This window comes from Hipposideros armiger, unplaced genomic scaffold (genome assembly GCF_001890085.2).
Source record: "Hipposideros armiger isolate ML-2016 unplaced genomic scaffold, ASM189008v1 scaffold_172, whole genome shotgun sequence".
Taxonomy (NCBI): Eukaryota; Metazoa; Chordata; class Mammalia; order Chiroptera; family Hipposideridae; genus Hipposideros; species Hipposideros armiger.
Genome location: NW_017731522.1, coordinates 2,764,284 through 2,779,070, shown reverse-complemented (window position 1 = coordinate 2,779,070; position 14,787 = coordinate 2,764,284). Strand labels below are relative to the sequence as shown.

Sequence of the window (14,787 nt, the reverse complement as noted above, 5' to 3'; positions counted from 1 at the left end):
CAAAGATGGCTCCTAGTTCTCATCACTTTCCTTGAACAGCCACAGCAATCTTTTCATATGATTCTAATTGGTTCTGCTTGGTCACGTGACTAATCACTGAGCTGGAGTCACATAGTGTAGGGGAAAGGCAGTTTCTTTTTTTTTTTTCTTTTTTTCTTTTTTTGGAAATCCCAGGAGGAGGTTAGGAGAATATGGTCAAGATATTTATTTTCCAGCTTCCTCCCTGCAGTCACCACATGTCCCTTCAACCAAAAACTACCACTCCTTTCAAGGTAGCCAACTCCATACTTTTCTTGAGAGTTCGAGGAACCACGCCCTCTCCTATCCCTTCTGGCCTACAGATGTTAACAATTTGGCTACAGGTTACCACGCTATCTCTTTAGGTTCCACATTATACCTGCTTCTTTATAAACAGTACCTTTCTAAAGTAAACCCTCCTCGAATTATCCTATGCAAGTGTTCCTGTTTGGGCCCTGACTGTAAATAGTGACGATGGTAGATGGTGATGATAATGATGTAAGGTTGTAACAGAGAGTAGTGGAAAGTAATAAGAGAAAAGTGACTACAATTTCTAACATGTTTGACCAGTAGTTTCCAAGAACTTTTCTAAGCTCTTTGTAGGTATTAACTCATTTAATCATCACAAACATCATATGTGACAAGCAGATTTTATCTGATTTATTTCCATATACGACACCTAGCACAGTTGCTGGTACATGGTAAGCACTCAAATACTGATTTAAAATACGCATAACAATAAGCAGGTTTAGTAGGGAAGAGCTGACTTTTGGTATGGTGTAGCCTTTCTCCTATTTATACTTTGAAGACTATATGAATATCAGGGACTTGTCACTAACTTGTCACTTACTTTAGATTACAGAAACTAAACACTAAGTCAAAGTTGCAAAATTTTAAATATTATGCACTTGCAGCCTAGGAGTTGCTTTAAAAGGGCAGAGCACCTTGAAGTACCAGTTATTTAGTTTTTAAAAAGAAATGAAAGGTAAGGGGCAATTGTTTTAAATGCTTGGGAATGTAAAATGCAAAAATAAGAAAGGTAAAGTCAGCAAGATCAAGTTCACACACAAACACAAAAAGCACAGCAAAAGTGAGTATGAAAACTAGAGAAGGAAGCATAAGACATGCAAATCAAAGAACGCAGAAATATAGTAGGCATAATAGGTTGCAATTAAACTCCTCACTGGATTCTCACAGTTACATGGAACAATCAAGGTAGCTCTGATATCTTATGAAGAACAGAAAAGACCAGATTAGAGAACCAATATACAGCAAAATGAGAACTGCAAAGATTTTTCTGAAACCAGAATTGATATTTTTTCCTTTACATATTACTTTGCACCCCAAAACATGAGGGAAATTCATGTGTATAAGAATCTAGAAACCTGAGAAGTTGCAAGATTAATGTACTCAAACTGGATTGAAAAATCAGCAGGGAACAGTGAGGTTAAGGCTATGACTGGGAGGGAATTGCTGAATGCAACACTTGGACTTCCTCAAGTGGAAGATGGAGAAGGACTGGGGTCGGATTTGGCTGAAGGAAGACAAAACAGAAAAGCAAAATGAAGAAGGAGCAAGCAGCAAGGGTAAAACTTACAGAGGACCATAAGGACACCACAGGAAAGTATAGGACCTACAAATCAGATTCTACGGGGTGGAGAAAGGGCCAGTTTGTGACCGACCAGCTGCAGAAAGGCAGGTTCTTCCTGGAAAATGGGACACAGAGTCAAAACCTGTCTACCAGAATGACCTAACTTTTTGAAATGAAAGTAAACTGTCAATTAGTCAAAGAGAAATTAACTATTTTCCTTGCTTGTCCAATTGCAGTGCCAGAATTAATTCATTAAAACTGGCCAAGTTAGAAGCAAGGTTTTCTTTATCATTATTTATCTACTTATCCATTCATTCATTTATTTTGAAAGCCAGTGTGACATTTTACATCCTGTTTTATTTCTTCCCACTTTTAGCTAGATCTGTGTGCACACAGACCTCTTTCTTTGGTGTCTTTAAAATAATGTTTCTCAGTGGGGAGGGTGGGCATTTTCTGCCCCAGGGGACGTTTGGCAATGTCTGAAGACATTTTTTCTTAATTGAGATAAATAATTGACATATTACATATATTGGTTTCAGGTATACAGCATAATGATTCGATATGATTAGTTAACATCCCTTTTGTTTGTCACATCTTGGGGCGCAGGTTGCTACTTGTTCCTAGTGGGTAGAGGCCAGGGATGTCACTAAACATCCTGCAGTGCACAGCACAGTGCCCCCCAACAAAAATGATCTCACCCAACATGTCAGTAGTCCTGAGATTAAGAATTCATGCGCTAAGGCATTTTATCAGTTGGAGCACAAATCCATTCACTGAGCTAATGGAATGAAACCCAGTTTAAAACAGTGACTATCTGGCCAATATTCTGTGAGAATTAAGGCTGGGTAAACGTTAACATCAAATCCCTTTCTTGCTTCAGATTAATTTCCCTAAATAACCACCCTGTTGCTTTGTGTTAGCAAGTGCCCATGTTGTTGGTGGGTGTTTCTCCCTGTTTCTCTCTTTATGCACAAGACTATTTTCAAGAACATTTTCAGTTCTCTACCTCCCCCTGAACCCCCCTCCCTTCTTGTATCTATTTTCTCTTTTCACAGCAACTAAAGAAAAGTTCTAAAAAGTATACAGCTCTTGGAACATCAATATTTAATGGAAAGTGGGACTAATTTGAAAATATCAGCATTTTCAGCCCACCGTGGCAAAACGCATTTCAATAGCACATTATGGTTACTTCTCACAAATCAAATGCAGTGCGTTGCTTGAAGACAGATTATTTTTCAAACTAATTATGACAATCTCATTTCCTGCTGTTTTTATGTTTCTTTTATATGTGAGTCTCCCCTCTGAAATGTATGTTTTGTTCTTGTTTAATTCCATGGCTCATTCTTCTGCTAAAACTCTAGGGTCAGAGGCCGCTAACTGCCAGTCATGTTCTTCACGGAGGCTGTTGAATTAGTAGTTCACAGAATCTCACACGACTGAACAAAACAACAAAAACACCCTGTGAATATAAGTACCGCAGCTTTCTTTGATATTTGTTCCGAAGGAAAATTCATTTGTATAATCTATCAAGCATGTAACAATGTGCTTTTGATGGTGAAAATTGTTTTATAAATATTAATAAGTGTGTTTTTCACCCACTTTGTATACAGAATGGCCTTTGTTCAAGTTGAATTTTCTAAAGAACTGAGGTTTCATTAATGTGACATTGAAAATCTTAATGTCTGAACCAAGCTCAGCACCTCCAAAATACATTTTACTGTAGTTTGTTGTTTTATTAAATGAAAAAGCTAAGGTTTGTGAAAGCAAGTTTATTTTATTGCCCTGCTGTTGACATGGACATCAATCAATTTTTAACACACCAGTTCTAAAAGTATACTTGGAGGGGTCTTAAGCATACCGAGGTCTGACAATTAAGTTTGAGAACTTGTTGCAACAATGTTGCTAATCTTTTTCAATATCAAAGGGATTATTCATTATGAATTTGTACCAACTGGACAGTTAACCAAGCTTACTATTTGGAAGTGCTGAAAAGGCTGCGTGAAAAAGTGAGACGACCTGAACTTTTCGCCAACAATTCACGGCTCTTGCATCACGACAGTGCACCAACTCACACAGCACTGTCTGTGAGGGAGTTTTTAGCAAGTGAACAAATAACTGTATTGGAACACCCTCCCTACTCACCTGATCCGGCACCCAATGACTTCTTTCTTTACCCGAAGATAAAGGAAATATTGAAAGGAAGACATTTTGATGACATTCAGGACATCAAGGGTAATACGATTACAGCTCTGATGGTCATTCCAGAAAAAGAGATCCAAATTTGCTTTGAAAGGCAGACTAGGCGCTGGCATTGATGCATAACTTCCCAAGGGGAGTACTTCAAAGGTGACCATAGTGATATTCAGAATGAGGTATATTGCACTTTTTCTAGGATAAGTTCATGAACTTAATTGTCCAACCTCATGTAAGAGTTCAATGTTCAGGGACTAATCCACTCACTCCTTTCGTTCAACCTGCAAGTTTTTGTTTAGTTTGTTATTCTATTTTGGTTTTCAAGCTAGTAGGATGCACTTTTCGAAGGTTCTCTTCCCTATAATTAATATACCTGAGGCTATTATGTACAAATGTAATGAGAACTATGACTTGGCAGGGATTGGCAGCCTTTTTCTGTAAGGGGCCATATGGCCTCTGTTGGAACTACTCATCTCTGCTGTAGGACTGTCTGGGGACAACAGCCATAGCGATATGGATACGAATAGATGTGGCTGCAGCCTAGTAAAACCCCATTCACAGAAACAGGTGGCGAGCTGACCTGAGGGACATATGTTCCCACCCTCTGACTTACTTAGATTCTCACTTGGGGCTGTTTTACACCAATCTTCAGCCACACTGTCCTATGTAAAGGTGTGACATGTTTTAAGGGTCAACATAGGCATCTCTTTCACCCCCAGACTTTAGGGAAAAATCTCCCACTCGGTCAGTTACAAAGCCTAAAATGCTAACTGTTAAAATCTTTCCTGTGGGAAAATTCTCAGGTATTCTGAAGATGACATTTTATTGAAAACCATAGGTAACCTATACAGATGTAAGCTCCAGTAGGCATTAGTTTAGATTTATTCTAAACAGAAGTCTAGGATGATAAGGGAATGGGACAAAGTACAGGTCATTTTTAGTGAGAGGGTGAGAAGAGAATCCTACAGCCTGGGCTGCAGCAGCGGGAAGCTCTGAGTAGAAGAAAGCACTGGTGCATTCAGAGGATGGCGGTGGTGATGGCGATGGTGATGCTAACAACCCGTGAGTGCCAGTTGTCTGTGAGGCCAAGTGCTCTGCATGCATTCTTTCCTTCTAGCTACGCCATGTAATAGAAAACATGCTGCTCTCCATTTTATAGACAAGGCCACTGAGCTTAAGAGAGGTAACTGACTTCCTGAGGAGGAAGTGCCGGTTCTAATCCATCCCTAGGTGTTTTTGATGCCAGAATACTTTGATCAAATTCAAGGAAAAACTTTCAGATGATACAACATTAAAAATAGATAGCAAGGCAGGAAAGCACTTTAGATGTTTGAGACTGTGTTGTAACTACCAATTTGTACTTCCTAATCCCTTCACCTTCTCACCCACCCCTCCAACCTCCCTCCCATCTAGCAACCATCAGTTTGTTCTCTGTATCTATGAGTCTATTTTTGTTTTGTTTGCTCATTTTTTCTGTTGTTTAGATTCCACATATAAGTAAAGTCATATGGTATTTGTCTTTCCCAGTTGGACTTATTTCATTTAGCATAATGTCCTCTAGGTCTATCCCTGCTGTTCCAAATGGTAAAAGATTTCATGCTTTTTTATGGCAGAGTAATACTCTGCAGATACATCTCTATTCCTCCCTATAGATACCCTTTTTATCCCATAGTAGCCATCGTCAAGTTCTGCTTAAACTCTGAAGTCCTCCCAAGGTGACCTCCGAATAGTGCACTCATTTCTGTACTTGGCATATACATCGTACCACAGGGAAAGCATCTTTTGAAAATCTGGCTTTGCAGCCATTTAGTTGGGACTGTCTTCTGAACTTTGCATGTATATCCATTAATTGTGCTCTCTCTCAAGCAGCTTGTAACTGCGGTCTCTGTAAGAGGCAAAGATCAGCCTGGACCTGTTCTGATTTACTAGTTTATTGATCTTGACCACAAATTCTTTTATTTGAAACGCTTCACTCACGAAGTCAATTTGATTGCCTTTGCCCATTTATTTCAAAGGTGTCCGTTATAAGTAGTCCTGCCAAAGAGTAATGGAGGAGCTACAATTACTAATAAAATAATTAAAATGTATTTATAAACCCAGTGGAAGGCCAGGAATGACATTGCTTTCCCATTGATTATTATACCAGTCATTAACTGCTGAAAAAATGCCATTATAGCAAGCAGAGAACATTGGCCAATTCCTTTGGTAACTGGAGGATCCCATCATTAAGACTTCAGTATTCTGGAAAGTAATTACTGATTTGTTTCATGTATTTCACAGTGTGTGGGTAAAGTGGTTAGATGTTTTATGGCAAGACTGAGGATTCAGGCAGACATTAACTGCCATGGACAATTCTCGCTTGTCAGTCAGTGCTACTTTAAGTAATTTGTGGTTTGGACTTTTACTTATGCTGAGTATTCTTAGAAGTTAATATGCCAGTTTTGCACAGATTTGTATCAAAGTGCTTGATGATTATGGTAGAGAGACCCTTGGGAAAAACCTCTACCTAGGGTCTTTAACCCCTGGATGTTATAATGTAACAATATTTTTTTTCATAGGAAGCAAAGGGGATTAACAGATTATAGTCAGTGCTTCTGAGTGAAACATGCCCGGATGGTTGTTTCCTTTTTAAGAACTAGGTGCCTATGGTAACGCTGGAGGAGAATGGGTAACATCTCTAAATTCTTGGTCAAAGATCCCTGCCTATCAATATCCCAAATAAAGTAAAAGAATGTTACAGGGGAGTGTCATCATAGATAACTAAGCTGTACCCTAAGGGGTATAATAAGAGGGATCAGGTCCCAGAAACCAGCGAGCCACCCCACCCCACTGCAATCTCTCCCTGATTGCACAAATATTGGGTTGTCGGAAAAGTCATGATGCATGTTTGCAACAGATGGCACTAGTTCATTTTTGGAAGTACTAGGGTCATTCACATCTATGGTATTGCTATGTCATTTGACAGCTGACAGTTTTAGCTTCATTCTAAAAAAAAAAATTTGAGTGATTTGGTTGAGTTTTGGAGATTTTACAAATTGAAGATGGAAGACCAAACTGTGCATTTTTGCCATATTTTACTGTTTTACTTCCATAAAGGGAAGAACGCGCATCAAGCTTGTGAAAAGTTGCATAAAGTTTATGGTGACAATGCTCTACAAAAATGTCAGTGCCAGCAATGGTTCACAAAATTCCGTGCTGGCGATTTTGATCTCAACGACAATCCTTGGTCAGGGAGGCCCACCGAGGTTGATGACTGACAAAATAAAGGCATTGATCGAGTCAAACCCATGTTACACGATACGAGAGATTGCAGAAACATTGAACATCCATCATTCAAGTGTTCACGACCACCTGAACAAGCTGGGATACGTAAGTAAGCAAGCTCGATATTTGGGTTCCGCATGAATTCAAAGAAGTTCATTGGATGGTGCGTCTAAACATCTGCAATATGCTCATTAAACTTGAGGAAAACGATCCTTTTTTGAAGCGACTGGTAACTGGTGATGAGAAGTGGATTGTTTACAACAATGTGGTGCGCAAACGGTCTTGGTCCCAACGTGATGATTCGCCTCAAACGACATCGAAAGCAGACATTCATCAGAGGAAGGTTTCGCTCTCACTGTGGTGGGATTTTAAAGGTGTCGTGTTTTTCGAGCTCCTATCAAGGAACCAAACAATCAATTCAAATGTGTACTGTCAGCAATTGGATAGTTTGAACAAATCCATCATCCAGAAACGTCCAGAGCTTGTTAATTGTAAAGGAGTTGTGTTCCTTCATGACAATGCGAGACCACACACAAGTTTGATCACCCGTCAAAAATTATTGGAGCTTGGATGGGATGTGTTGCCACACCCACCATACTCACCTGACCTTGCACCGTCAAGCTTCCACTTGTTTCGCTCTCTTCAAAACTCCTTGCATGGTATAATGTTCAATACAGATGAGGCTGTAAATCAGCACCTTGTTCAGTTTTTCGCAAATAAAGACAGGTCCTTCTGTGAATGAGGAATTATGAAGCTCACTGAAAGATGGCAAAAGGTTATCGAACAAAATGGGCAATATATCATTGATCTTTGTTCTTTATATAAATAAATGACCTTTGAAAAACATAGACAAAATATGTCATGACTTTTCCGACAACCCAATAGAAGATCATTGTAAGTCAAGGAAAGCAGTCCTGCAGTCCGTCCTCCTCACTTAGTGAGCCTCACTGTGTCTGGGGCCCTTGGTCAGTGAGAGAGTCAAGAGATTTATAGTAGCATCAGGGCGTGGAGACCGCAGTGCTGATATACCTGGCAACCTTTCATTGTGTCTGACCAGTCTTGGTCTCATAGTGTTTTATAACTTGAATCAAGAGAGACTTATCCTGCACACATCAGGATGATTGTCCTCATTTTAGCAACCCCCAAAGTAGGTATATCAACAGTCTGGGGATTGTTATTTCCCTTTCCAAATAGTAGGTTATTGGGTTTGTTTTTTTTTTTAATTGAAGTTAAAGTTAGGTAAGGATCAAATAAAAATCTTTTGATTATGACCCAGTGTTCTTTCCACTACATTTTTCAGAAATATTAGTGAGGGTACTGATTAAATAAAATTTTCACTTTGCAACATCAGAAAAAAGAGAAAGAACAGCAGGATTAAGCATTATTGTTTAGTCTTTCTTTGCATAGAAGGGAAAGGTGATCAGTGGTTAAAAATGTAAGAAGAATAGCTAATCAAAGCTGTATGTAGCTGTGGCAGTCTGTAGCTTTTAATGGGTGATGCCAACTTATGTTGTTAATTCATTGAACAGAGACCAACAGATATAAATTAGTATGCTCTTTGTTATAATGTACATCCTTTGAGGGCAGGGTGTATGTCATATTTGTAGCTCTTTGTAGCTCTTAAGTTTAAGTTAAGGTCAAGAAGGCCATAAAGTATACTGTCATGAGATAGAATGATAGTATCTTACTTTTTTTTTTCTCCTGTGCCTGCCAGCCTGTAGTACTTAATTTGTAGATCCTTAAGAGATATTCATGTTCTTTTTTTTTTTTAATTTAGTTGTCTGTTTTGATGCCAAGATAAACTTTGATGATAATGCGGAATTCCGACAGAAGGACATATTTGCTATGGACGATGGATCAGAGAATGAGCCCATTGAAAACGAAGCTGCCAGATATGATCTAAAGTACATAGGGCTGGATGGGAACATTGCCTGCTTCGGTAAGAAATCTGTTAGAGCAAAAGAATGATTTGTGGATTTTTGCAGAATTTAGGAGCCCCTGATTTCTGAAATGTTATTTCCCAATAGTAGGTCACATAGAGCTTTTTGTACCCCCAGAGTCTTAGGAAGCACTTCAGAGTTTCTCCCCAAAGTTCATTTTGGTCACTTGTCACTGGTTTAAAGCAGGGTGTCTCAGCTCTGGCACTATTGGCATTCTAGGTGTTATAATGCTTTGCTGTGGGGCTGTCCTACATTGTCAGGTATGTGGCAGTCTCCCTGGCCCTTAGGTGCCACTAGCATCCCCCACTTGTGACAACTAAAAATGTCTCCAAATATTGCCAAATATCTTCTGAAAGGCAAAATTACCCCAGATGAGAACTACTGTTTTAAAGCATCTCAGTTAAACCTTGCCTAAAAACTGGAACCTATGCTCTTCCAGGCAATGTTAATATGGTAGGAACTCTTCTAAAATTTGGTTTTAAGACAAAATTACTTTCTCAGAGGAATTAGAAGAGACTATGTACTTTAATCATTATGCTCAAGTTTCTGCTTCCTTGATAGCCAAATGATAAAATGTTTAATCCATTATGCCAGTTTATTAATGAAACGATTGATTTTATCATATTCATTTAAATTTGTGAAAATGGCTTGTTCAGCTGAGATAAGAATGGATGTATAGAGGCAATACAACTTTTGTTATTGCCCACAGCTTATAGAACTGAGATTTATATGCTTATGTGTTTCTGATGGAACCAATTCATTGCACTAGAAACTGAGGTCTTAATCTTAATGGAATTAAAATTAAAAAGATTTGTAATTCATTAAATCAACATTATCATTATATTCAGAAGTGAACACACCTCATCCAGTAGTTTACTGTTCAATAGAAAATGACATCCAATTACAAGTGATACTAAAAGCTCTTGCTTTGTTTTGGAGCAGTAACTAATAAACCAGGCTGTTTACTTCATTCTGATCTTGATAAGTTAATCCCCTCTCCATATCTGAAGGCATTTAGAAAGGAGAAAGATACAATGGTGTGTTTAGAATAAATTAAACACAGATTCTATGTAGCCTCTGGAGTAGTGTGCATGATTTGACCAGGTTAGCCTTAAAAGCTATGATTAACACATTTCAAATTGTTTTAAGGTCCTATATAAACCATTTTTATTTTAGTTGCCCCAAAATTAATTAAATTAGTCATAGTTGATAGGCTTGTCTGGAGAATTCAAAGGTCAGAAAAAGTGAAGGGTACTTTACCTTGAGAGTTTCTGCTGAGTTCAGGAGATTTTTAATTTTTTTAATTTTTGCTTTCTAATCAGATGAAAGTAATTTTATATAATTAAACATGATCAAAAGAAGTACAATTGATTAATAAGACTTAGTTCTGGAAAATAAGAATTTAGATGTTAAAACTCTTTACTTGGATTTTTAAAGAAAAGTTCCTAAGATGTTAGCACATTTTGGTTCTAGTTTTAATGATCAGGTTGCTTGTGAACATTTCTATATTAATTTGAAAAAGGAACAGGGGGATAGGATTATTGTTTTGATGCTATCATTTGTACACTTTTTTTCTGACTTTATCCAGATAACATATATAAGCATGCACAGTGGCCTTGGGTAAAAATGCTTGGGCTCCTATTGCAGTTCAGACACCCCATGGCTCAACCCCAGAATACCACTTGCAAAGGACAATTTTCTCAGCAAGCAAAAAATTAAAGAATTCCATTTTTTACTCAAGTCTCTTAAAGGAGATTAAAAATAATGTAATTCATAGGCCCTAGTAACTTTTCATAGCTTTTTTTCTCTTTTCCATTTCTCTTGAACTCCATCATTTCCAGAACCTAAAACTCCCTATTCTATTACTAGCCCAAATGGATTACTTTATGTAAACTCTCCCCTTCTGTTACCCAGATTGATTTAACTTCTCAATAAATCCCCAGTCCCAGGTTATTTGGTTATTCTTTGTATAACATTACTTGATTCCTTATCTTTAAAGTCTATATTAACTTATCTGGTTGAGTGGAGTTCCAAACAGGATAGAAATTGGCGCATAATGACAGGGTTCTGTTTTGCAATATGGGCGAGGCAAAAAGTTCGTAGACCCTTTCATTTTGCTAAATATATCCTGCATTGTGTGCCATTTGCATGTTACAGTGAATGGTGCTGGACTCGCCATGGCTACTTGTGATATCATCTTCCTGAATGGTGGCAAGCCAGCCAACTTCTTGGATCTTGGTGGTGGTGTAAAGGAATCTCAAGTATATCAAGCCTTCAAATTGCTCACAGCTGACCCTAAGGTAATCTCTCTCTTTGTGGGAAGATTGCATAATGTTTTGATTTCTCACCATAAAAAGCTAGGGGTTAATAAGCCAACACATGTACTATGCAGCCTCAGAGGCAAACCCTGCCTTCCATCCCATTGGAATACATGATAATTTAACTCATTTTGGGTGAAAGGTTTGTAAGTGCCCCCAGGATCTTATTTCAGAGGCTGTGCTTACAAAATTCTGGGAGGTGGCAGGAAATAAAAAAGGTGTAGTGCACCTAATCATCAAACATTGGTTGGCATGAAATATTATTTGGATAAATTACACTGAAGCAATTAGCCCTACACTTACATGACATAGAAAGGACTCGGTCTCAGAGTCCTTCCATGAAGATGCTGAAGGTATCTTCGTAAGTTTGGAGATAGAAGAAAAGTATAGGATTATATTATCATATATCATTGGAAAATAAAGACCTACCCTCTGTCTGTATGCTTCTTAATTTTCATCTCTGATGGTTACATATGTTACAGTTTGTAATATATGGCCTAAGCAGTGAATAACATTGCTTCATGTGCATCTTTTCTTCTTCACTAGAATGTAACTATCATACATGCTAGGTACATAGTATAATAGGTATCAGTAAATATTGAATCAATCTACATACCAATATGCCTTGTTTCTACTGTACTCATGATAACACGGTTAAGTGGGTGTTTGTTATGTGGAAAAGACTAAAATTTTTTGAATGTCTGATATATATCATGTAGTTCTATTTAAACAGTTCTGTTGGGTAGCGTATATGCCATGATCATTTGATTTTAAACTTTGAGAATCAATATCTTGATACTGTTAGGGTATCTAATAATATATTCTCTTGGTTCCTGATATTTATGAAGACACAGGAAATCTGAACCTATCATCCAGAAAATCATGAATGAAAACAATACTAGATTTTTTTTTTTTTTAAGATATGTGGTCTGACCTTAACATCGAAACCTCTCATTAATAAGTATGACAATAACCTTTTTGGGTTTACTTGCATACAATTTTGGCTTCTAATTGTAGTATGTTTGTCTGTTTCCATTATGACTTAGGTAGTTGGTGACCTTATGTTTTAGCTAACACTTTTCCTTCTGACTCACAAAGTAAATGGTAAAGTATTATCAACCACTTATCTTCAATTCTCCGATGCTGTTCAGGAATAGCAATATCTCTGAAGCCCAAAGCCACCAGCTATGAGGAAAGTCCAGGGGATTGATTTTTCTCTTTACATAAGCATGGTGTTTTCATTCTTAAATAGGAACATTATCAGTGGCTCCCTAATCATTTAATTAATTCTTTTATCCCTTCTTCCTACTTCTTTCTAAGAATCATTTTCCTCCCAGTGATTTTCAAACCAATTGAAATCTGTAAATAGCATGGATATAACATGCAGCTCTTTAAACTACTTGAACCACAAAGTACCCAGAAGACAGGCAACTGTAGGAAAACACGTAATACCTTGGTTTACCAGCATAATTCGTTCCAGGAACAAACTACTCGTATTGCAAGACATTGTTCGTTTATCATGTTAAAATGTATTAGAAATGTTTGCTTGTCTTGCAGAACACTCGTAAACCAAGTTACACGCAATCCAGGGTTTCACTGTACTGAACTTTTAGTGTCTACTGAAATTCATTGTTAAGAATAATTGAGAGCCATTGAAGGATTAAATCTGCCAGGACAATCATTGCATTTTAAAAAATATCTTTTTTTAGTAGCTGATTCTGAATTTTAATTTTTTTAAATGAGAAAAGAATGAAAAATCACTTGCAGAGGCATTTTTGTTTTTTAAACAATCTCTTCAAAAATTTTGACTTTACCTTATGGAGTATTTTCAAATGCTTGTAGTATTTAAACTTTTTTGAGATTGGCCATCATCTTAGGTAGAGAAAGGTATGTAGGAGCTATTTTTCTCGTGCCATATCAGGAAAATGAATGCATAGCTCATCTTACAGTACATTTGCCAAGTCTTGAAATTTCAAAGCCAGTTAAGAAGCATAGAAATGTAATGGGTATTTTCACTCCTGGCATTGTTTCACAGATTTCAGAGAACAGAGGCTAAAAAATAGTACAGATGAATTGATTTGGTTTTGCAAGGAAACTGGTTGTAGTTCTGGCAGTAATTATTTCAAGTAGAGCCCTATCCAGCTGCCCAGAAGTAGGTTCCCAAGAGCCCAAACCTAATTATTTCAAAGGTATCGATTTTCTTGTTAGATGTAAGGATTAGTCAGTTGAATACACTGAAACTCAAAATTACAAAAGGCCTGTTGTTAAACTTGCGTCAGCTGATACTAACAACTACTTGTTTGCCATATGTGTGAGTTAATTCTATTGATCAAATAATAAACATCATCGTTAAAGGAAAATATTATGAATTGACATATATTGCCACTCATAATGTCAGCCATAGAGCTGGAACTTATATTTATTTTGCTTGACTATTAGCCCAAATGCTGGTTGTCACTGGGACCTAACACAGGTACCTTGATAACTAATGTGTCCCTTATTTGTTTGTAATATATGTGAAACCATGTTCCTCTGCCAAACTGAATATTTTAAGAATCTTTTCAAGATAGTTCACTCATTAAACTAGATTCACATGAAGTGTATCATTAAATATTTTATTATTCTCTTATTTTTCACCTGGGCTTGAGATGAAAGCAAGGTAATAGAGTTGATTCTGCTGGTGGTAGAATAGATCTGATCTTATCCTCATCATTTTTAACTTAAGAAAATTCTAAACACTGGTGTTCTTAAATCACAGAGAGTAAAATGATATAAAATAGGAATTAGAAGTAGAGTTTTCTGGTAATCTGTAAAGAATTTGAGCACATTTAAAGGAAAAACACTATAAGGAATGCTATCCTTAGGTTTTTATTTTCCTAAATCATGTTTTGGCTTTTATTTCTAATTCAAAACTTAGAATTCCAAAGATATGGAAAATGAGTTACAACAACATCTGGAGTATGTAAAACATTTTGCATAAATGAATAAAATAAAAAGACAGTGGTGTGAATCTCAATAGTAACCCCAGCTCTATCAACCAAAACTAAGCGAATCTGTTGCCCTATGGAGGCCTAATTTTGAAAAGCAGCAGTATATGATCGGCATCCATGAAGTCACCCCACTTGGTTTAACTGTGTTTCTAACTTAGAATTATGTTTTCAAAGCCCTTTGAATGTCCAGGAAGAAATGTGCTACATAAGCACCAAATACTCATTCAGGAAGGAAGGGATTCTATGTGGGGCTCTGGTGCCAGTCCTGTCTTTACTACTTACTGGTTGTAGGACTCTGGGCATGTTGTTTAACTTCTCTGTGCCTCGATTTTCTCATTTATAAAATGGAGATAATTACATTACCTCAGAGGGTTGTTTTATTATATAAACTGAAATAAACACACATTTCCCATTTACAGGGGTAATAATTTCATATGATAGTATCATTAAAAATTTTAATAAACTTTTTTTTT

At 37.2% G+C, this 14,787-nt stretch overlaps 1 protein-coding gene across 2 annotated transcripts in view; it reads left to right on the top strand.

Annotated features, from left to right (window-relative positions):
- The window catches only part of SUCLG2 (succinate-CoA ligase GDP-forming subunit beta), a 311,276-nt gene that overhangs the window by 151,597 nt on the left and 144,892 nt on the right, over window positions 1-14,787 (top strand). For both annotated transcript variants that reach the window (XM_019652060.1, XM_019652062.1), the window contains exons 8-9: window positions 8,844-9,005; window positions 11,164-11,306. In XM_019652060.1, the coding sequence (XP_019507605.1) occupies window positions 8,844-9,005; window positions 11,164-11,306 (305 nt within the window). The remainder of the gene's footprint in view (window positions 1-8,843; window positions 9,006-11,163; window positions 11,307-14,787) is intronic.